The sequence below is a fragment of the Apostichopus japonicus genome, chromosome 14 (assembly GCF_037975245.1).
Source record: "Apostichopus japonicus isolate 1M-3 chromosome 14, ASM3797524v1, whole genome shotgun sequence".
Lineage (NCBI taxonomy): Eukaryota > Metazoa > Echinodermata > Holothuroidea > Aspidochirotida > Stichopodidae > Apostichopus > Apostichopus japonicus.
In genome coordinates, this window is record NC_092574.1 from 11,537,084 (window position 1) to 11,561,927 (window position 24,844).

General features: G+C 38.1%; 1 protein-coding gene and 2 long non-coding RNA genes across 4 annotated transcripts in view; 2 read left to right on the top strand and 1 right to left on the bottom strand.

The window, feature by feature from the left end:
- The window catches only part of LOC139980260 (uncharacterized), a 122,784-nt gene extending 110,704 nt beyond the window's left edge, over positions 1-12,080 (top strand). Inside the window, exon 5 of one of the 2 annotated variants that reach the window (XR_011797485.1) lies at positions 11,627-12,080. This is a non-coding gene — a long non-coding RNA (uncharacterized lncRNA). The remainder of the gene's footprint in view (positions 1-11,626) is intronic. The other variant, XR_011797486.1, reaches the window with a different exon arrangement.
- LOC139980246 (lysosomal alpha-glucosidase-like) lies at positions 74-24,621 on the bottom strand. Its single transcript, XM_071991784.1, has 25 exons — positions 24,377-24,621; positions 22,470-23,032; positions 21,871-22,125; positions 21,296-21,426; positions 20,797-20,948; positions 19,663-19,834; positions 18,295-18,391; positions 17,568-17,680; positions 17,071-17,196; positions 16,612-16,743; positions 16,238-16,339; positions 15,056-15,172; positions 14,233-14,317; positions 13,078-13,195; positions 11,549-11,682; positions 10,748-10,782; positions 9,945-10,061; positions 9,195-9,343; positions 8,631-8,715; positions 7,370-7,426; positions 2,518-2,645; positions 1,821-1,909; positions 1,251-1,300; positions 451-603; positions 74-227 (listed from the first exon to the last, which is right to left on the bottom strand). Exons 1-25 carry the CDS (start codon positions 24,520-24,522, stop codon positions 165-167), a joined length of 3,369 nt encoding a protein of 1,122 aa, XP_071847885.1. The 5' UTR covers positions 24,523-24,621; the 3' UTR covers positions 74-164.
- LOC139980261 (uncharacterized) lies at positions 3,573-6,938 on the top strand. The gene is made up of 3 exons (XR_011797487.1): positions 3,573-3,993; positions 4,715-4,876; positions 5,279-6,938. It is a non-coding gene; the product is annotated as an uncharacterized lncRNA (long non-coding RNA).
- Positions 24,622-24,844: the final 223 nt, after the last annotated feature.

Sequence of the window (24,844 nt, forward strand, 5' to 3'; positions counted from 1 at the left end):
TTCTTCTCTTCTTATGATGATGATGATGTTCATAGTATACATACAAAGAGACAAATAGACACAGACAGAGATATTTTGATTACTTCCAATGCAATTTATTTAGTTCACTGATGCCAATGGATATATCAGGGTCGGTTGTTACTTCCGGGAGGATCTTCACATGATTAGCTCCATGTTAACGTCAGAGACGCGGTGATGGAAATGCCAACGTTAGTGATAGAAAGTTCCTGTAACAATGAAATAGAAGAATAAATAATGGGTAGTAAGAAGCCTGCTAATCACAGGCTCCCCCTCCCCCTACCCCATAGAATAAAATACGATAATGTTATTAAACTTGTCTCTCCCCTACTATTGTTGTGTTTAGCGCACTTTGACTTGAGCCCCTTCGTTTCATTGTAAGTTGATCAACGCAAGAACCATACAACATTTCTTCTCAAAAATAATCTTTACCTTTGTTGATGAGTTGTAACTGAAACTTCCGTGTGAAGAACCGTTAATAGTTACTGAAGACACAGACTGGACCCCAAAAACACGTATGGTTCCCCATGAAAGACTGGTTGCGCCAGCGTAGTTATTGTGGACAACAGTGTTCGTCAGGGTGTTCTAAAACAGCGATAAGGTAAGTGTAAAACCAACAGTATGTTTCAGACTATCTGCTTGGTTTCCGGCCACATTAAATTTATGACCACAAAAGTCTATAGGTTGTTGCATTGTTGTCACTGCCAATGTACCATGAGAATTTGGGGGTAGGAGCCGGGGTGGGGCCTGGAGGCACGTGAACCCCCCCCCCCCATCACTTTTTCCAAAATAGCAAATGTGCCCTACTTTGATGAAGAACTATCTTTTGGATATTAAGCCTTTTTTAAATTAAATATTTAATTTTAATTATTTATTTTTAGTCTGTATAGCTATATTTTAAAATGGCATCCCATATCCTTTTGTAGCACGGTTAACAATAAACAATCTCAATAAATAGTATTGATAGCATACTAACACATCATATATATTTAAGTGATATGGCCGGTGTGTATCGGTTTATAGCATAACGAGTTGATGCTGTTGAATGAGAAAGTACCCTTATGTTGTCTCCCCCCCCCCCACTTTTTGGAAGCTTCCTACCCCCTGCCTATAAATGTTCGGGGTAAGAAAGTCAGAAAATAAGATGGGAACCCAAAGATTTTTTTTTTCTTCGGTGGGTATTATTTCCTTCGGTAGTGTATGGTATTTTATATAAAAACGTGTATACTCACCGAAGCAACACTGAATGTTGAACGGAAGAAGGCTCCTAATTCGATGGCATCTAACGCAATGCAGAAGAAATTTAAACTGAAGAAGTGAATATACATGTACACAGACGAACCATAAATCCATAAGCCAGCATATCATGACTACGCACATATTTAAATTCTCAAAGCATTTCTCTCTGTGCAGCACGCCCGCAAGTACACAAAGCTTTCAAACTGTCTGTACATGTCTTTTCCATTAATTTAACAATGACACTCCATATTGCAAATCTGGTGCACACAATGACCTTGCAATAACCGTATAGCTGTATTTCGAATGTTACCCTTTTTAGAGATGATAGTTATGGTGATTATTTTACTACAGAACTGTATCGCAAACAGGTTCTTCGATCGTCGATACTGAATTCATAATTTGGCTTTAAATTCATCTCATTCCACTATCATAATTTATATTGTATCGCAATACGTCTGTATTCGTTAGTCATGATCAAATCGGTTAACCTGACACAAGTGATCGAAGCATCACATTTCTCAAACTTAAATCCCTAATTGGAGAAAATTGAAAGATGCAATTACCTGCTTCATCTCCATCGTCCCAATAAAGATCTCCATTCGCACTCCCCAAATCATCCAATGCTATGATTAGACCCATAGGATTCGTACGACTATATGTGGAAGAACATGCTGAAAGACGTTATGAATTAGTTTAATTCAGTATATATATGTTAATAAAGTAACATAGAAACATACTTTACACTAATTACAGTGGCAAATGGACACAAGTGTTGGTCGAGCAGTGCACAGAAAAGTAAGCAATGGCGGCCGATCTCGAAGCGTGAACTGCATGCTAAATCTTTCTCATATGAACCATGCAGGTTTTGAGCAAAATGATGTTGAGGGGAAACGTGGGACTAGGGCCCCCTTCCATGAATTCAATCATGAAGGTTCATACCGCCATTATCAAAAAGAATTACTTCATTGAGATGTGCATATTTTTCCTAAAAGTACATGGCGTATAGGCATGAGAGGGTATAGAGCTGATACTGGCGAAGTCAGTCGACAATTTGCCATATAGAGCTCTGCCGTTAAAATAAATAACAAGAGAGTTCGTAAATAATGATATGTCATCAGAAGTCCTGCAAGTTACGAGGTGACCGAGAATATCTCAGTGGTGATTTTGAGAAATCCTATTGGGCGATACAGTGACGTGTATAGCACGACTGAATCCACACTGGAGAAGTGTAATCGACATGTTCTTATGGAGTGCGCTTACCTTATGGTCGTGGTTACAGCAGGTTCTTGAGTGGGCAAGATATAGCCACCTCTGACATAAAGAGGAATGTAGTCCATGGGAGCACTAAGAGAAACGATTTGCCCTCGACCAGTTACCTCTTCTGCCCCCTATACATATAACCAATAAAGTATATTAATTAAGACTGCACATAAAATGCTACATGTTTTCAAGATAACCAAGTTTAGAAAATGTTGACATTTTTACGTTTTACTCATGGTATCTATATGGTCATTCTAGAAGGTGATCGATTATAGTTTCCCTGTCTAAAAGTTCAAATTTAAGCAGCAGGATTTGTTATCACTTACCCTCAATATCAGGGCATCAAGCATGGGGCATGGGACACGCCCCCCCCAACTTTCTGAAGGGTGGGGAGCACAATATCAAATGTCCTCACAGGTTCAGTGACTGACTCGTGTAGCGTTAAGCCTATCATGCCCATAACGACTCATGTATCTCATAAAGGAGCAAAAACATTGTATTTATGACATTTGTAGTTTTTAACACATCATTCTCATCTGCTCAATCCCCGATGTAAAAAAGAACTTTTCAAACTGCAGGGTTGAAATAAGAATTACGGATTTTATTTATAGCGTAAATTAAATGTGGAACAGCGATTATACAATGCTAAGCCAGCTGATAATGAAAGCACGATGCATTCGCTTATCTCCTTTATTATACATAAATATAACACTACATTTAATTTATATCATGCATTCAGTGAGGTTAGCAATGTCACTCATTACAATTTCGAGTGTTTTTAAGATAACTTTATACTTCATAGGAGTTTTGAGACATACATAAATATGATGCTAAGCCTGGGTGCTAAAGGCTGCTTGTCATATTGTTGTTATAACCATGTTAATCATTATACCTCAAGTTCTAATTTCGTATATAGTTATGTACATAATTTTCACAAAATAATTATTTCTGATTTAGTTAACTGCTGCCAAGTACAGAGCAGGAGCATGGGGGGGAGGTGGGGGGGCAGCTGTCCCGTGAGATTTCTATTTCATAAATGAAAGTCAGCCTACGCGGATAATGTACTGATGCCTATCCAGTACACTGTAAAAACACCTGGGTCATTTTGTGTGACCCATCTGCTGAGTCAGCCATACTTTACCCAGAAATGGGTCGTATTGGTTGAGTTATTACGCAAGATTGTTTGAAATTGTGAAATAGCTCGATGAAAGTTTGACTTTTTGCACTGGGTCACTCTCAAAGACTTTTCTCATTGGATAAGTTATGTCATGTGACCACTATCAGCGTTTTTGCATGACGCCTTTCGTAGACGACAGCTGAACACCGTCACACAAATCTACAAACCATACGTAAATTCAGGACCAAGAAGGCAGTCTAAGTTGAATCAAAAACTTTGATGGGCTCTGAAAATGGACACGTTTGTTAGTTCCACCCTTGATGACTGGGGTTTGCCAATGTAAATACCAATATTCAAAGGTAAATATACGCCAAAGTATGCTGACTAGTTCAGGCCACAGGTGCTCGCAACGTTTATTAGTTAAATACTATATTATAGTATGCCATTGTAGATATATGATAGGCTAGGCCTAAGTAACATGTTATTAGTGCTGCGAGCGCCGTGGTTCAGACAAGGCCATAATTACCCTGATACAGTGATACTGATAGTGATACATAGATAGCTGTAATGTTAGACCTAACGTTTGGTCTTTGATAAAGCATAGGCCTAACCTCACTACGTAAGTTTAACTAAATACAACGTTAGAGGCTAAGACCAGTATAATGTTACTTGTTAATAGCTATCTTGCTGAACAGAGAGTTAACAGTGTGCTATTAAATGTAGTAAAACAGTAGCATAATCAGACTTTTTAGTGGGGGTGGGGTGGGGGAGAGCTGAAGGGTAGCAAGGAGTCTGTGCAATGGGAGGGGGACAAGATATGGGGAAGGGGTGTAAGGAGGGATAAAATTCTTGTATTTAAGGGGTGGACAAGATGTAAAATGGTTCATCATTTCTATCTTACAAATTTACTTGTATGTCAATTTGGGGCGGATGGGGGTGACCAATTGGGGGCTTTTCCCCTACTGGTTATGCAGTAAAATATGATATACTCCAACAAACAGTCTTTGCCAAGACTATAGTCGGTGTAATTGAACAATTGAAGTTAACTATATATGTCCTATTTTTATCTGTGGACTATAGGTAGCATGGTACACAAAAGCCTATTGGAAACATCCTGCTACAGACTATCTTGAGGAAAGATTGCCCGAAAACGATCCCATGCCTTTAAGAAACAAGAAGCAACACCGAAAGAAGTAAAGAAGCCTACACCTGTAAAGTGCAACATAAAAACAGATCCAAAAGGTACTAATACCATTATCTTGAACAGTCTACATACAATATACTCAGTAAGGGATAAGGGTCAATTTTTTTTAACTGTGTAGGCTAAGTAACTGATATTCCTACATCCTCAGTCATTCCTACTGGTATGTAATTAAATCGCATAAAATGTCATGATGATTTTTCACTTATAACAGTCAGGTGCCAAGTTAAGTTGCTTGAACCTTAAACTTAGTATGTAGGTAGCCCTTTGTGAGTAGATGATCCCTCTATTTTTTCATGGAGGTCCAAGGTCATTTGAGGTCAACAGAATCTTAAATCTGCTATGGTAATGATTCAAGTGAAAAGATTTGCTAATTATTTAAATTAGTGACAACAGAATTAAGTGTGCATTGAAAGCAGCAATTTATTTTCTTTCTTCCAAAGGTTGGGACCAATCTTTCTCAATTCATGGAAGATGAACTTAAGCAAGATAGAACTCGAAAGCAGCCATTCGTCCTTGCATTTGGTGATAGAAGGTATCCGACTCAGTCATTTGTGATCATCGAAGGGGTTGCTCTGCCAGCAACAGATTTGATTGCAGCTTTTGAAATTTGTTTCAAATCATTGTACTTGTTTGACATATCCTACCCCTGCCAGTGTCAAACAACCTGGGAATTTATACACAAATTCCTCTTTAAGCTTAGTGAAGGGAAGGGAAAGGTTTCGACATCCCCTTCAGTAAGAAACCTACGTGCTTTTTTAAAAAGTCAGTAAGAGAAAGAAAGGTATGTAAACAACTTTGTCAAAAGTAGTGTTTAATATGATTTTTTTTTTTTTTTTTTATACATTGTAACCTTTTATCGTATAATTTTCTCAAAACACATATAAGGGATATGAACATATCTCCTGTAAACCTTGGGCAGTGCAACATTAGGTTAACACTTAGTTCATGGTCATTAACATGATGGGATGATTACATGAGGTTTTTAATTTACATAATGTGACAAAGTTGTTTTCTATTTATGTCTGCATGTTATATTACCTTGAACAAGGTTTCATTTGGTATTTGTTATTGTTAAGTTTAGAGGGACTAAAGAAGCAGAACTGCCTCACAAACAGTGGTGCAAAACTAGTGTTCCAACCATACATCATACATGCACAACTAGCCAAAAGCATGACTGATGTACATTTTTTGCCTGAGCAACTGAAAATTTTATACATATTGTAACATATTGGTGGTGCAAAAATATTTATTCACAGTGTTTCCATTTATTGATGACTTTTGAGTGATTATAACTCTTGTACTGTATGTTATAAACAGCTTTTCCTCATTCAAATCTAATGCTGTTTTGGTACAAGAACTACTGAGGAAATTATCACCTTTGGGATATGCTTGCAAGATTTTATTAATTGGCAGCTGGCCATAGGGTTTGTCTTGCCCCACCAACCCACTGCAAAATATGTTTGATATTGTCTTTGACTTTTGACATTGACAAAGCCCCCACCAAACATTGAGCTTTCCAAAATATTTGATTTCTTACAGCCACCATTGATGTACTACATGTCTTCTTTGTATACCTAACATTTTATCCAATTGATAACTATGGAATGTTGTTTATTTATATTCTTTAAAAACAATTAGAAATGCTAGCTAATAATCAAATTACTACAGTGACTAAGGATACAAGTAGAGAGTGAGTGCATGCTCCAGTCTTGATTAACTTAATATTACAAACACTGCAGCAAACCTAGCTGTGAGATCAACAATTAAAGTCTTTCAAGTAGTACAGAACATATTCCTCAGTGAACTAAAATTTGTGCACATGAATAAATGATCAGTTGTTTTAGTTAAGTATGTCAGGATTTTAATGAACATTGCTTAGTTTCCAATGATTCTCAGTTGGTACATTAGGCTTAGCCTATGTTCTTGTGTTCATTGTTTGTTTAGTTTTATGGGTATCACATTACTCTGATTTTCAGTGTTACTATGATGTTCTAGTTGGAATAAAACAAAATGAATATCGATAATTATATGTGAAATAGAAGAAGTTGCATGCTTTATTGTAACACCACTTTGTGATTTGAATAAATTAATTTATCTTTAGGAATCGAAGTCTTATGTCATTTCTTTTATAGCCTTCCTGCAACTGCAAATGTAAATTCAGCTTTGACCCATTAACGTGGTCAATTTTTTTGACCCAATCTGCTGGGCTGGTGGAGATTGCACTAACCACTGGGTCAAAAGCTGGGTCAAAGTAGCATATGGGTCAAAGTAGCGTATGGGTCAAAATAACCCAGTTTTAGGTCAGATGTCAAATGACACAGATCCTTGGTCAAATTGACCCAAACCTGGGCTGGTGGAGATTCCACTAAGTTGCTGGGTCAAATTTGGGTCAAAAAATGACCCAAGTGTTTTTACAGTGTATGAGCTATTTCAGTAAGCTTAGCGTCATGTTAATGATTTATGTTTTGCATGATGAAGAATAAAACGATCCTAAGAACAGGACCAGTCAATAACTTAATGTCTGTACTCACTGTGTAATAGTCATACCAACGAGCATCGGGGAAGTATGCATCAACAGTAACTGCATCCTGCAAAGGTTATGGTCAAATATTTAAAAAAACGTGAATGGAGCGAAAGGAGATGGCTAACGTGATACACCGGTGTATGCACCGATGGCGCGCCACTGGCGCTCGACTCTGTACGTGAGTATATATATATATATATATATATATATATATATATATATATATATATACATATATACATATATTCCCAATCATTACCATTCTTGGCGAACTCTCATTTAACGGCCACATTAGTAAACTATAACTTCCTTTTACTGTTAGCAACACTGAACTTTATTTCCGTGGTAATATAGAACTGCATACCGTACATGGACAATACTTCGTTAGGATGGGAGCTATATCACCATTTATTGGAAAGTCATTCGAGACAATTATCGGTCAGTATCTCTACTCATGATATAAACTCAGCTGCCTCAGTCCCTTTGCATTAATTTGATTATCTGACCATACATGCATGTGATTATGATCGTGGTATTCGTACTTCGTGTTTCCATTGAATGTATTTGGAATATATTAAAGTTCTATAGAGGGGACCAGGGGTCAAACCCCAACTCCCATCCATCCCAAGCTGCAATAATTAAAGTTGAAGATATTTCTTGTTTTCTCGTTTATAGCGAAATTAAAACACGAAAATACATATTAGAGAGAGAGGAATCCAATTTGTTTAGGATGTATTGCAAAACCCTGTCTAGGGTCCAGTAGGAGAAAACCCCGGAAGCTGTAGCATTTTGTGACATCATCATCATTCTCTAAAAACCCTGTTGGGATCATATGGACTCCAGCTGCAGCGTTTGCAGATATTATTTAGTTCTCCTCAGAGGGATTTTAATGCACATAAATACATTCCTGGGAGTATTCAATTTCAGCGTAATGTGTTATAAAGCCCCACTTGGAGTCCGGCCTTCCTTTGTCCTACAACATACCTATGTGTACATACCTGTGTGTGCATACATATGTGCACATACCTATGTGTGCATACCTATGTGTGTACAAACCTGTGTGTACATCCCTATGTGTGCATACCTATGTGCGTACATACCTATGTGTGCATATCTATGTGTACCTACGTGTGTGTACATACCTATGTGTACAAACCTGTGTTTACATACCTATGTGTACATACCTATGTGTGCATACCTATGTGCACAAACCTGTGTTGACATACCTGCGTGTACATACCTATGTGTACATACCTATGTGTACATACCTGATCAAGGACTGGTGAGATTAGGAAAGCTGGTCCCCATAGGAACTGTCGGTCAATATCATAGGCAGTCAAATCTGTATGGAATCTGAATAATAGTTAATCAGACAATGTGAATACATTCAACTTTTGAATGGGTTAGAATGTGTATTATAAAAAATGTTGATTTCAAAGGGTAGAAATGTATATGAAGCATTTCTTGTATATGATGCAGTAATTGGATTTCATTCGTGATTATTAAACTTGTCCAATAGCTTTAACTCCACAAAAGCATAAATAGTCTCGCCATTACATATCACACAACCATGCATCATGATCTGTGTATTAACAAATCATGTTGATGTTTATTTTCCTACTTGTGAGAAATAAAGATGTATATAACGTTGCTTGTGTTGAATTCCAAATTACTTCTAGTTATAGGCTATTACTTGAACAGAAACTGAATTAGCAGACAGAGCAACCAAACCAACCTCATCCATTTTTTTGTCACCGAAAGCAACCAACTACATCTAAAACTATCTACCACTTGAAATGTCTGAAATAAAACACATGAATTAGGAGACTCACTCATGGAACAACGGCCTCATGACCGTATGACCATCCTCATTGGCGTGGTAGAAGAGAGTGTAAAGATAAGGCAGTAGGGTATATCTTATCTCTAGGACCTCTCGGCTCACCCTAGCGACCTCGTCACCAAAGGCAGCAGGATCTTGCTCCTGTATTTAAAAAAGAATGGAATTAGATTTAGTATGACCGCAGAGCTGGAATGTAAGTAATTAAAACGCAGGTTTCATTCTTTTAAGTACCGGTATGTCATATTACCAACAGAGAAACATGACGTCATCGGATAATCAGATGCCTCAAACGGTGATTCACAATCAAAAGAGATATCCTAAAAAGCTATTCTAACCACACACAAAACATGGAATGAACATCTTGTAATGCCGAACAACAGTCCACCGACGGACATTGGGCAAGATCCAATAATTAAGTAACGAACACTAATACTTAAAAAAAACTATATAGAGTGATGCATATTCAGCAGTCACATATTAATCTCTGCCCTGATCACCAATCCTATATGAGTCACCCATTTCCGAACTTAATCTACCATTGTGCTTTCTTGATAGTAAAGATTGTAGAAAAAAGTCTTGTGATCTGAAAGTTGATCCTGACCAAAATAATATTATTCAAACAAATATAAGAATTCATCTAATTCGATTTGCTATGATTATGAGACATTAATCATGTGACGCATTTAGGGCTTATACGGATACGTATATATGTATACGTGAAATACATGCCGTGTGGACTTACAATGTAGTTCAAACCATTGTGATTCCTGGCGTATGTATAAAAGGCTCCCAATTGCATCCATCTTTGGCAAAGTTGTTCGTTAGTGTTACCATTAAATCCACAAATGTCAGCTCCAATCTACAACAGAATTGGTAAATATAGTAAGAAGTATTTACATATTAGTACAGATACATACTACGTGTGGTACATGTTTATTGGTTATAACAATCGAATTAATTGCACAGTAATCACATAAAAGGGATTTTTGTATAATGTAGTTGATGTGTATATAGATTTCAAGAGAAAGGAATGAGGACGGGGCTGGCAATTTGTAATTCTTCTGTATTATTTAAGTGTAGGGGCATGAATAATCTTGGAGGGCATACTTGGGTCCCGACCTAATGTGAAAACTCTACCGAACGGTGATGGAGAGGCCATGCCACCCCCCCCCCTCTCCCCTTAACGCGCGCCAACAGTATAGTATAAAATAGTATAGTATTAATGATACATTGAACTACAGAAAAGTTGAATATCTACACTATATGTCAATGCATTGAATATAACTTACTAAGCGGAAGTACCGTGATTCCTTACAACTTTTACTTCTCAGTAATTATAGTTTTTTGTCACCTTACTCAAGTAAGAAACTTTATCGTGTTAGCATATGCAATGCTATATTGGTAAAACAAGTTGCACTTATCTAGGGTGAAATTGTTCAAAATTACGATTGCTATTCTTCATAATAACTAATATCCATAAATGGAATTGGGATGAAACTATAAAATGATAATTTCATTTAACAACATGTATATATATATACTTACATAAGGAATGCCAAAAAGATTGAATTCCAAGCATCCTAAAAAAAAGGACAGACATGAAGCGGAGATCAAATTATAACCGTTTATAAATCTTTAATAAATAATTGAAGTAAAGCTCTATCAGACAATATACGACTACATTAATAGGATAAGGTAGAACGAGGATCTCCAGCCATGTCCTAAATCAACAGAGGGAGGTGTCATATCGGTTTATCCTAGCTCCACGAAACATGACAAGCTGCAGTCTCTGATTTCATTGATAATTCCATTGAGGAATCTTTAACGGACACTTCTGTGCAAAGTACCTGTACATTCTCTTATTCACACATAGTGCTACATATTCGAACTACCATAAGGTTTTAACCACTCATAAACTAGCAAATGTTAGCAACGGAATCTTGCCCACAGTTCGCTTGCCATCTTAACACATGGTCTGGTCGTCTATATATATACACTGTACATTGTTCAATCGATGTGTTTTGAAATATTCATTCTTTCTGCCCCTTACCCCTCCCCCGCTACTATAATCAATTTTTCCCTAGTAGTCCTCACCATAATGATATGAATTGATGACTCCTGTTATATAGTGTATTCAGTGATACGTACATATGATTACATATATATTATATTACCTATATATATATATATATATATATATATATATATATATATATATTACCTTAATATATGATTGCCTTCATATGATTACCTATATAAATGAGTAACTATATTTTATATTACCTATATATGATTACTTAAATATATGATTACCAATATATATATATATAGGCTATATATGATTACCTATAATGGAGTAATGGAGATTGTTCCATTGACTGTAGTTATCTCCTAACCAGTGGCCTGAATATTTTCCACTTCCAGGAAATGTTGACCGTGTGATGACCAGACTCCTCTTACCTGTGGCTAATCGAGTTGCTCTACAAATGAGGAACAGAAATTTATGGAAATGAGGACTTTACTCGCCGAACATCGTAACCAGAATGCGACATTCATATAATATCTCTACTGAGACAGCCTGGTAAAACAGGCTGGAGGACTGGATAAGAGTTCAGAGGCAAATGGTTAATTAAATTAAAATTAAAATAACAAACATTGTTACTATACATGTGCGCCAAACTGATGTTTCGTATACATACTCTATATAGTTACAATAAATCGCTATTTCCGGAAGTTATCTTTCATTAGTACCTGGACTTTACATCAACCTCTTTGTCTCTGCGTCACGAGGGCATGTCAATAGTCGACGAGTCCAGTACCATATAAGATCTCCCAAAATATAAGCATGTTGATTAGTAAAGCAATCATTTATATTATTGCTAATTGTAATAAATTTCTCTGCTTGAAGCAAGAGACTTTAATATATTGCCATGCGATGCTTCAAACTTCCCTCCCCCACCTTCTCCCGCCTCTTCGGCATTTGAAAGGTGTGGCGGGATTTCAAAATTCGTCATGGCTGATTTTGCTAGGGGCCTGAACATTGATGGAAACATGAAGCGAATGAAGGATATTATGAAATATGGGTTTCTACTCTGGGGACATTAAAGTCGACTGCCATGGAGTGGGTATGTGCCCCCCCCCCCACCCAAAGGTCTATATAATTAGCTGTAAACGGAAGGTTGTGCTAATAATGCTTTAAATGAGGTTGAGAAATGGGGGCAGGGGTGTACCCCAGTATTAAAGCGCTCTCATTCTTCCTTGGATGGCTGGATGTAAAAATCCCCCAACTGAACCATTTCCTGCCGACTGGCAATGGAAGGGGGCGACGTTCCCCATTGGGTACGCCACTGTAGACACGTAATACGCTAAAGCAAATGCCATCAAACCAATGTAATACATTTATATATAGAACTAAACTCGTATATTGGTACACTGTCTGACCTCCTAAATCTGAAGTGAGTAATGTCGGGACAATTTCTGTCACCTTTTAAAACGATTCCAATGTGGAAGTTGGATAATAAACCAAAACTTGTGTGAAACTCGTCCCTCGTCTAATCAGGCGCGTAGCCAGGAATTTGCCAAGGGAGGGGCGAAACTGTAGATTTGGCACTACAAACTATCTAAGCGTACCGCCACCATGTTGGCGCGAAGCGTACAAAAAAATGTGGCTGAAAATGACTCCCAGATCGCTGGAAATGGCACTTCCCAGCCTTGTAAGTTGCATCTTAGCATTTTCCCTTTTGAAAATACTAGCGATATCATTAAAACATTAAAAAAACATATATATGCTGAAGGGGGGCTGCCCCCTTCGCCCCTCCCCCCCCCCCTTAGCTACGCGCCTGCGTCTAATTAAAAAAAACGAAGTTTGAACTCACGGTAAAGTTTGTATGGCCTGACTGTGTCCATATAAGTTATGTACATCGTAGTGTTTACCCCAAGTATGTACGGCATCAGGACAGGCAGTCTTATCTGCCAGAGTCCCGCCAAGAATTTCTTTCGAAAAAGAAAAAAGGAATACCATAAGGAAATCAGATTACAGCTGATAGATAAATATGATTTCATCGAAATTTCCTGTGTAACGCTGGGCGTTTACTATAAACTTATTTGAGCCACTCCCCGTGTGGAACAATGCCCCCCCCCCCCCGCTATCACCCTATTAAAATTCTCTTTCCAATATACAATGTGCACTTGAAGCCTATAAATTTAAATTCAAAGTTCAAGGTGTATTAGTATTGTATCAAGGTAAGTCCATCTCACACGACTTTTACAAGATATAATGGGTGTGTCCCTGTTTGACCCCTTGTAGGGGTCCTTCGGGGAAACTGGCCGGAATTACAAAACAAAAACTGTTTTCAGGAAGGGGAATTGGTTGCTCAGAGGATATTTCGTAATCGTTGTCTGTATGTTTAGCGTTTTATTTGGGTAAAGCTCTGACCGATACTGAAAGAAGATGATAACCATTAGAAAGAGAGAAGAGGGGAGGTAGGAAATTGTGACAGAGAGGGAGGGGAGGGGAATGTCAGGGAAGTATAGAGGGCGAGACGGGGAGGGGTGCGTTTCTCAAACAAGGGGAGATGGAGAAGAAGATCGGAGAAATTAAAAGCAAGAGGAGTCAGGTTTTCATGAGGGGCGTTGTTTTAATAATTAAGTGACCTGCGGAGAAGGGGATAAATCTAAGGTGGAGCGTCGTTTCTTAAGATAATGTCATAGACGTTTTAGTCAGAGGCTACGTATGTAACAGAGCAGAGGGCGGGGGGGGGGGTAGGAGGGAGGGAGTTGGCAGCATCACGAACAGTGTTAGTGCGTATGTAGTGTTATGTAGTGTTAGCGTTAGGGGATTTTCAGGACTTTGGGAAGGGCTTGATGGTGGTTCTCTTTTCTAGGGCTTGTTTAGTGTTAATCGGGCAAATTTGCCCATTTTTCTTGAAATCAGGACACGTTTACTCAGTCATCCTAGTTATATATGAACGCCCTTCGCCTCAGATATCCAGCATACACATAACATGGAACGGCTATAGTGTTCAACTCACTTGGCTTGTAAGGAGGGTTGTTCCATTTATTCGAAGTGCATCCATTTGTTGAACCTTCGACGAAACTTGCTGGCTCATTCATATCCTGTGTAAACGAATATAAATAATATAAACCAATCAGGCGTTGAATGGACGGACAGCTATTGACTTCATTAGGTTTAAGATGATTGTTTTTATAGTTAAGTATGATATCAAGATAACGTTATATACGTTATAACGTTATGCACTCCAAAAACTGTGTCTTTTTTACTTGTAATATGTCGCTTTTCTTTATCGATTTCATCAGTGATGCTTCCCTCAACAGATATCTATAACTTGCCTTTTTATCAAGTTCATTTTTTAAATATTTATATTTCAAACTATGCCTGTTATTATTTACCCTTTAATATACAGTGGGACTAATTTGGGATATTTTCCTAAAGTTTACTAATGTGCTTAGAGATACGATCATCATTCAAATCCCATTGATGAATGGCGGGGGGGGGGGGGAAGGGGTGCCAAATTATTGGAACACTCTCCCTCTCCTGCTCTATGTGCTCAATGAACTTGTCAAAGTCGGATATACAAAGTCAAGTTTTGTTATTCATTTAGTTCCAACTTCCAGGTGCTATCGACTGAAAATTGTATCCTGCTGAATATATACGAAACACCTACTATTACATACATATACAGTATATAGTATACATATAGTAAACATATAGTATACGTATATAGTATATATATATAGTATACACATATAGTATACATACATATAAAGTATGCGAAACACCAACATAAACATTAACCATAGCTTAATTAATACTTTCTTCATATAAGGACTTACAATCCAAATACCATCATAAGCGAGGACATCTCTAAACTTAACACATTGATCGACCCACCAGTTTTCAGTGTCAGGGTTGGTATAATCTGGGAAAAAGCAAGTTCCCGGGGGCCAAACCTGTTGGTATAAAATAACATCAAAATATCAGTTCTCCTTTTAACATATACCACTGGGAAATAAAAAGTTTCTCAAAAAGAAAAGAAATTTTATTTCATTAAAATGGGGAGAACAGTCAAACTGGTGTGTGCCGCTGTTCTCTCTTTAGCTATCCTATTATTTTTATAGTAACCAAACTTAAGAGAAACAGGTGCATGTCGTTGCACCCTGCCCTATATGTATAGTCTGTGCGCTTTATATGGTACATTGCAGTATATTCCTGTCGATTTATTTCTTTTAGATCATATACAGTTACAAGTTTCTCCCCACCCCCCCCCCCCCGGCACCCCTTAGGTCCCATGATGGACTATATATGCTTAAACTGACTACATCATTACAATGATAGCAAATTATTCTATATCCCCTCTCGAGATGCTGTCAAAATCTTTTGGATGTTTTACAAATCCAAAACCACATCGATATTGTTGATCCTTACACATGGTGGTTATTATTAACAATTACAAACATGCAGGGTATATTTAGAATTATAGAAATCTTTACAGAAAAGCTTTGATATTTGAATATAGGTCATAACATGTTATATCAGTGCTATATGGTCGAGTAAAAAAGACGTGGCATTTGAATGAAGCACTTAAACCTAGCACCTAGGAAGTCGTGTGTTCAAGTCCTGACCGGCCAAAGTAAGGTGGGGTTTCCCATCCAGTAGAAATCTAAGGTTATACCATCTGATATGTTCTTTCGGGTTGTGAAAATCTCTCAAATGAGTTGAAGCTGTAACTTGGATAGCTATATACGACCTGAAATGTAAGTTATAAGCCATTGGCTTTGTTCCATGCCTAACGGCGTAAAACAACTGATTTCTAGTTCGATATTAATATATCGCTGTATATAATGTGTAAAATATGTACAGCAATATTAATACACTACCTTAGTAATTCACCACTGGCTTGATCCATAAGCACACCCGGCTGCCTATAACAGCGTAAAACAACTGAATGCCAGTTCGATATTAATATATCGCTGTATGTAATCTGTAAAATATGTACAGCAATATTAATACACTACCTTTGCAGCTAGTGGAGAACCGGATGAATCATAAACCCAAATATTAGAGGGCGCCTCATCGAATGCGGCATAGTTTGTCTGAGTGCTGTCTATACATGGATCCTGCAAGGACAAAAAAAAAGGAGAGTATTGTGTGCAAATAGTACCTGAATTTTTTGTAAATCAAATATTATTGTCCTGTTATTCAACGTAGGTTAGATGTCTTTATAACCAATGCTCAAGCACAGAATAATTTGCAAACCTCTTTGATTTGGGACAATGTCATATTTTCTCTTTTTGTAAGTTCCCCTGAATGATAAGCTAAGTATTTCGCCGTTTTGCTGTTGCAAATTTCCTTTTTCATCAATAACCAAACTTTTTGTTAGTGTCCTTACCAGAATTATGATGTACCGCATACCATAGCTTTTTATGGTATTTACATATGAATCCAGTCCCACGTAGTTAATTGGATCGGTGGTGAAATCACGCTGTTCGTCCATGTAGTCAATATCACCATATTGTACATCCTGCAAGAAAATCGATTTCATTTTGTATGGAAAACGTAATGTATTCAAACATATGCAGTTTGTCGCAAAAACAAAACAAAACAAACATATCACACGCAACTTCTGGGGCAGCCAAGGGGAGGAGTGTGGCAGGGTCGGTTCAGCTGCACAAGCTATTCCAAAATGGGCAGAAATTATATATTCTCTTTCAATTTTTGCTTCATTTAATACAAAACACTGTATGCATCTATCTAAAATACCTTGATCCGCTTCAATTTTAATAAGTTACTTCCTGTTCGCGTATTGTTATATGAGCGACGTAATACAAATTGTTATGGCTGTACTCACGTATGGAATATTTGCTGCCCTCATCCTGTCCACAGTTGCTTTTAGTGTGTCCAAATTATTGTATCCATAGCGACAGAGTTGAAATCCAAGTGACCAATAGGGAGGAAAATAGGGACGTCCTATTACCTGGAAGAATGCCAAACACTGCCATCAGTTTCAATTAAATAAGAATGTGTCAATTGTTTGCTTGGGGAGACTTGTCGGTTAAGTTACAAACTCTTTGTCATTTGCGTAAAGAAGACGCAAACCCAACTCTCATCCGTAGCTAAATAACTGACAAAAATCTTTGCATTGAACTACTCCCCAAACACAACTAAGAATAGTCTAACTTCATTTTGGAGCTATCCTACTTATAGATTTGAGTCAACATGGAGAGTCTGACATTTTGATGATGTGTAATGTAATAGTGTCACTAGCATATAACCCTTTCATTTTTTTAATGTTTTGTTTTATATAATTTCAAGATGAATCGACACCGAAATCAATGCACTGATTACCTCGGTGTACTGGGCAACCACTTCCTCCGGAGTAGGTCCAACAAAGACATATATATCCAGTATACCACCTATAGTACGATATACAAGATATGGTGCAGGTGACAGCTCAAAGTCTGTAGAACAGAAAATATCGGTACTGCAGTGTCTGTGGTAAGCAACATGGAATCTATGCAAAATACTAAAATTGTAATGCGGCGTGTATGTATATAAATAAATATATATATATATATATATATATATATATATATATATATATATATATATATATATATATATATATATACATATATATATATATACAAAATGTTAGAAAGAACCACGAGTGCTCTTCTTTCAGTCAAGGCAGTGCTAGACTCATATATAGGCATATGACGTTTGCATATTCTAGATACCTTGGTAGAGTTTACGTAACTAACTAAGAGACGGGGCTCTAGGGATCATTTTCTTTCAGGGAACATACCATACCAATATTTTTCCTATTCATCAGTTATTATCAACTTGATAAAGCGTACAAGGAAGTATATATCTTTATAATACAAGCCGTTTACATATGTCCCTGAAATTTGATCATGTTCTTTAATTTTCTGCCGGTGTGATAGTCATTTTATTTATACAAACGAGTGACAATACTGCAAAATTCAGAAGAATAAAAAATATCAAATGGTCACGGATTTTTGGATTAGTAGCGAAGATCAATTTACATATTAATCAGGTGCGATTGACAAACCTTGTGCATTGGAATTCAGTACAAGCACTCCATGAGCTTCAAAATCTCCATCGACCGCCATGTAGAATGGATGTGTACCGTACATATTCCAATCATACTAGAGAAGCAAAGACACAACGAGTACGGTATAATCTAGGTATTTATGATCCGCCTTTCCATTTCCGTTCCCTTCCCGTTATCTTCTTACGTTCCTCCTCTCACCCCCCCCGCCCCTTCCCACACAACCCAATTTACCTTCATACATAAAGTAAAGGCATCTTAATCTGCTGTAGGTGGTAACTACGTACGTAGATATACAGTGGCGTAGGAAGGTACTTTTGAGTGGGGGGGCTGAAGACTGATGGCCAGCCTGGGGGAGGGGTCTAAGGGGAGGGGGTGTCCCCCTCCCCTTTGGAATTTTTTGCATTTCCAGGTGGCCTCAGATGCAATTTGGTGCAATATAGCACACTTCAACAGCCACTCCATTTTGTAAACTTAATTTTGTATTTTCACCTGGCCTTAGATGCAATTTGGTGCTCCAAATGAGATTTTGTTTCTCATTTGGAAATGAAAAAGGGGTTTTCTGACTTGCGAACCGGGGGGGGGGGGCGGAATGGTACTTCCGCCCCTCCACATTTTTCACTGGGGGGGCTGGCGCCCCCCAGCCCCCCGGTTCCTACGCCCTTGTAGATATAGATAACATTTAATTTTATTCGGAATATACTACAATCTTATAAAATCATCCTTGATACAGTGACTTCTATCAGCTCAGAGGACAGTGAACGAACGACTTAAAATTTGATTGTCTCAAATTGCAAGCGGTTAATTGATTACCTTAAATAAAGTCGCGGGTCACTTGGCGTGAGGTGAACAATGAGGGAGCGGGTGGGGGGTCCCTTTCAACATCACACATACATTCAAAGTAGAATTCCACTGTGCATCGCCTCATTTGTGGTTTCAAGTGTGCCGCAAAATGCACCTTTACACGAGGGAAGATTGTTTTCTGGGAGTTGTGGGGAGGAGGAGGAGGAGGAGGAGGAGGAGGAGGAGGAGGAGGAGGAGGAGGATGCTCCCAGGCCTCCCTATATGAGGAGTCGGATTCAATGAACCCTGGGACAGACTCCCTTTATTCATAAAATGCTGGATCTGCCCGTCTTAAAGTACATGGCACCATAAAGAGTTTACCATCGGCCAAGTTCTATAGCGTCTATTGGTCAATCATTAATCAGCTGTGCTTTGTGAATATCTACAAGTATTTGTAATAGTAGGAAGCTTGTCTAGTCAGTTTAGAGGAAATAATTTCGTTATCTATGAGAATCGTCTAATGTTGTTCGTGGTCGTCCCTTAGAAGTCGTAGTAACGAGTCCACAGTATTTAAAAAATACTTACATATGGTGGTTGGTCCCTGGCGTACATTCCATATTTTTTCCAAAACATGCTATGTTTAAAGCTGTGGTGTTCGCTTTCTCCGAGACCGTACAGTGATGTATCATTTGGGAGTTTGGTAGCAATCTGTAGAAACTGGTCTTCGATTACCAGACCACCAATTGATGTGTCGAACCTGTAAATTCGACAATTGTAAGATATATAGAAGATGAATTGTACGAATAGACCAGGACTTTGCTGCGTTGTTAATTGAGATTTATCGTTGAGGCTGATAAATTGAGACCGATTACAGTTGTTTTCTGTTTCGAATCCTTGAAAGTTCCAACATTAATTACGCCTCAACTTTTTTGGATAGAGTTATGAATCTTTGGAGATTGGGTCGCTGGGGCCTAATTAAAACAACGGCGCATTTGACGCATCCAACAATGCTAACACCTCTAGCCATGAATAAGGAATCGGCACGATCGGCACCATCGGCAACTCAACCTAACGGTGCCTTGTGGCGAATAGGTTACGAACCGGTAAGCCAGAAAACCAATCAAACTCAGAATCATGTCGTATTCTGTAATGGACATGGTCAATAGAGTATGGCTAACTATGAGTAGCTATAACTGATTGTCAACAGCCTCTCTGTATGAGAAGCTGAGGTGCATCCTATGGCTGGGTCAGAAATGCATCAATGTTGTAACCATAACAAAATGTAACAGCATATAACAAGCCTCAACAACGAATAACAAGGACAACTTTAGCGGTTTAAGTGCACGGCTATATACGCTTAATTGTATTTGCCAAATATGGTAGATAAGGATAATGTTGCTACTTTTTTTGAAAGTGTGATAGTTACATTTGGAAGTATAATCTACTTCTTTGCTGAGCCGAAGTTGCAATACTTGTTGAAACAATTCTTGAAACCATTAAATTTAAGTTTTAATTTGAAGGCAATCAGTTAAATACATAGGCCTATGCATCTCCAATTTAGTCAGCTGGTTTGAGGTATTCAAAAATGTGTGAATATCACATGGTTCCCTGACTATAATAGTATTTTCAAGCGAACTTGGCAAAAAATCAAAGATCAAGTATATGGTACTGTTTTAATTATGACCGAGAAGAATCCACCATTGGTCTGCGTATACTTACACTATGTTTCCTGTGCTTTTCCTCGTTATAACAAAACTAAACAGAGGATTGGTAGTAATATCAATATCATAGAGCCGGGAAGGAGGAGGAGAAGTGGGAGGATCTGGAACGGTAAACGGTACCTCAAACCTTTCAGTTGATGGATCTGTAAACTAAAAAGGACCGTGAAAATCAGGTCAGACATTTCTTTACTTATCTATTTTGTTTTTGGCTTTAACTTTAAGTCTTGCTGTTTCTTTCATACTTCATTTGTCATTGAATTGTATCTTTTCAGTATTATTCCCAGTTCGTGTACTTATAATTGTTTTCTCCTTCATCTAAAGCGGTTCCTTGGATAAAATCTACTTTCGTCTCTAACTTCTGTCAACGATATCCAATACATAGTCGATTGACAGATAATAAACTTTGTCATAATTCTTCAAAATACTAGTACGATGAAGATAATTAAAGTCTATTCTCCAAATAGATTAACATCATTATAAAGTGATATTTTACCTACCTTGATATGGATTCGTTGATTTGTTTGCATTTCTATGACGACCTTAACCGTGTCGATTGGTGTGCTGTACACCTCTTCGACGCCAACCTTTTCAAGAGTTACCTCCCATCCGATAGCAGTCGGAGATACATCTTTAGGATAAATCAATATCACACGATTGAAACATATACGATGTCTCATGCAACAAATACAATGTTTGCCATTTTGAATGTGCAATTCAGGGGGCCACGCGAGTCATTTCGGGTCCTGGGGACAGTTTGGACACCGGGTCTTCCTTTTGCTCTCACCATGCTGCATTGAGTAGTTTTATAAATGGGAAAAAACACTATCCTTTACTCCATATAATCCCGGCATTTGTCTCAATTTCTCGAGCACACTATAGAGCCACGGGGTTCTAGCCCCGCCTGACAGCCCCATTCACCTCTCGTGAGGCCTGTGTTTTTATTTTATTTAAACAAAGTCAACTTTAACACAGTGAACAACTTTAAAGCGAAATTAGAAATCGATGAAATTAATCATAATTTGTCTCTTTACACATTTGATTGAATCCCACATCACTCAGTGTGAATACTTACTGCTAACTGAATAACCTCTGTCTTCGGGAAAGAAGCATATCGGTGCACCGGGTTCGTTGGTACCCATGAACAAGCATCCTCTCGCTTCACATATATCTTTGTCGATATTACCGTCTGGTGCGCAGTCGATCCGAAAAGAATCCTCTCCACCACTATCTCCGGTAGAATTAAAGAAGCACCAAGGAATGTTATTACCAGCAGCTTCACACCAGATACAAAGACGCGCCTCGCACCCATCCTGAGAAGAGCCAGCATCTAGAACAGAAGAAAAAGATCTCGAATTACGAATCTAGGTGTGCGCCGTATATATGACGTAAGGAAATACATTATAATTCAAAAATGCCGTATGATGAAAATGAATATCTACACTTGAAGGTTGATTTATCATTAAATATATTACGACGTCTTGAACAAGTGGATGTTGGGTTATATTTTCTAACCTTCCTAAGATATCAAGCACATGCATTTTACAATTTGCTAAGAAATCTTGAGATTTCAAAAAGATATAAGACTATTTAGGTTCACAAGCGAAAAATGTTATGATGATACTCTTAACACGGAAAAGCTGTCTTATTGAACAAACGTTTTCTATGGTGTACCTGGATAGCAATCAATTCTTTCGTCTTCTGGAATATCCGAGGGACAGACACCGCCATTACCAGGGTCACCGCCACCAGACTGATCTGCGTAGCTACACCACGGCACCACCGGGTCATGGTGGGAACACCATATGCAACCTTTGGACTCACACGCTGACTGGCTGGCCCCGCCTCCTGGAATACAGTCCACTCTAGAGTACGGATCAATAAGTGAGGGACAGCCAGCCTGTGGCGTAGAACCAGATGGTGGCTGCGTACCTGTCCATGGTGATGTAGTGGTAGTTGCCAAAATAGGCTCAGTTGTTATGGACTGTTGCCGGGTCGTGGGTACTTGTGTAGGAACGTGATCATCGTAGAAACACCAAGGTATACCGTTTTGTTCCACGGGGCACCAGACACAACCTTCGTTAACACATCGCGAATTGGACCCTTCGGGATATGGCCAGCACTCGGCCCTTTGTTCTAACGGCAGACTAGATGGACACGTGCCGTCATATCCTGGTTTGTCGTTATAAAAACACCACGGGAGTCCTTGTTGATAAGTCTCGCACCAAACGCAGCCTCTGAACAACAATATATATATATATATATATATATATATATATATATATATATATATATATATATATATATATATATATATTTATATATATATATATATATATATATATATATATATATATTTATATATATATATATATATATTTATATATATATATATATATATATTTATATATATATATATATATATATATATATATATATATATATATATATATATATATATATATATATATATGTATATATATATAAATAAAGCAAGAGTTGATATAATTCAAAATGTCTTATAAACAATAGAGCCTGGATAATTTCTACTTAACATGTGTTTTTGGTTCATGAATGGTTACAAATTGTTAGGTGAGGGATTACGTATTTATTCTTGTGTCCACATATCAGTTTAGGACATGATGTTTAATAATTATGATTTAATTGTATTGTCACGTGACGAAACGTGTCACTTCCTCTGTATGGTAATGCGCCCGTTTTCCCGACTCAAATATAATTGTGATTCTTGCATCTGCGCCGTAGGTATACATGCAGACACACAGCATTTTGCTGACGTTGCTGTCCGTGAAAAGTGATATATTCTGCTATAACAGTAAATGTTAATATATATGATAAGGAGCATGGCAGGGAACATGAAACGCAGCAGTTTAAATAGTGTGATGCCTCGCTCAAAAAGAAACGTCTAATGCCGGTAATTTGACCTAGTTTCAAATGAGGTGTAACAGAAGTGTTAAACACCACCATCGATCCCAGAAAAAACACACACAGCTTGCTACAGTCGGTAATTAGACACTAGTGTACATTCAGTACATACAGCTGCGGTCAATACCCCACAGCACAGTGTACAAACGAAACAGCGATGGACATTTCAGGTCCAGCTAAAGATAACAACGTTATTACGTTTCATTACTGTACTGTTTGCATTTTGTAGCGACACGAACAAAACGTCACTTGCAAGCAACGGAAAGCTAACTTTTTCAGAGCGCGGCACGCGGTTTGGGGCGAGTCTTCAATGTCTTTAAGGGCCCGCCGGATAGCACGGAGTATCATATACGACGTTTCCGAATGGCCATCTTGCTTGGGAGATCACCCCCCACCCCCCCCCCCCCACCCCCACTCTAGGCACCGCCCCTGGCTGCATGGGCACATATACGAATAACAGGTATCAGTATTAACCATAGTTGCATGTTAAACAGTAATACCTATAAATTTATGAGTTGGGTATAGGCTATGTGGCACATGAATATGATTTTGGCCGTATATGTTACCCCACATGTAATGTTCCTGCTTACGTTTTCGTTGGCCACATTTTGTTTGTCTCCATGTACCTAAACACTTACCGTGCTTCGCATCCAAGTTGATCAGCTCCGGCTTCTTGAAAACAGTCAACCCTTTCCGTCTCAAGGAGTTCAGTGGGGCACTCCCAAGGCTTGTACCCCGACGAGAGGACAGCGATGCTTAGTACATACAGCAGAGAGATTTTCATGATTGCATCTCACACTCAGCTTCGAGCAGGTTATAATGACCAATATACGGGCTATTTGTAAACGTCTAACCTTCTATTTTATTAAGTACTGTGTGGGAACTGAGTCACTGCTGCCAGGTGCGTACAAACATTAAGAAATCAAGATAAAGGAATTACACAGAGAACGGAGAAGGTAATAGAAACGCCTCTCTCTCTCTTTAGCGAATACAGCATGTTCGTTGCCAAAACATTTACAGAAGCCATTATATCATATGTAACAAACTATGAATCAGAAGGATTATCTGAGGAATAGGAGTGGGTTAGTAGAATTGGATTTATTACA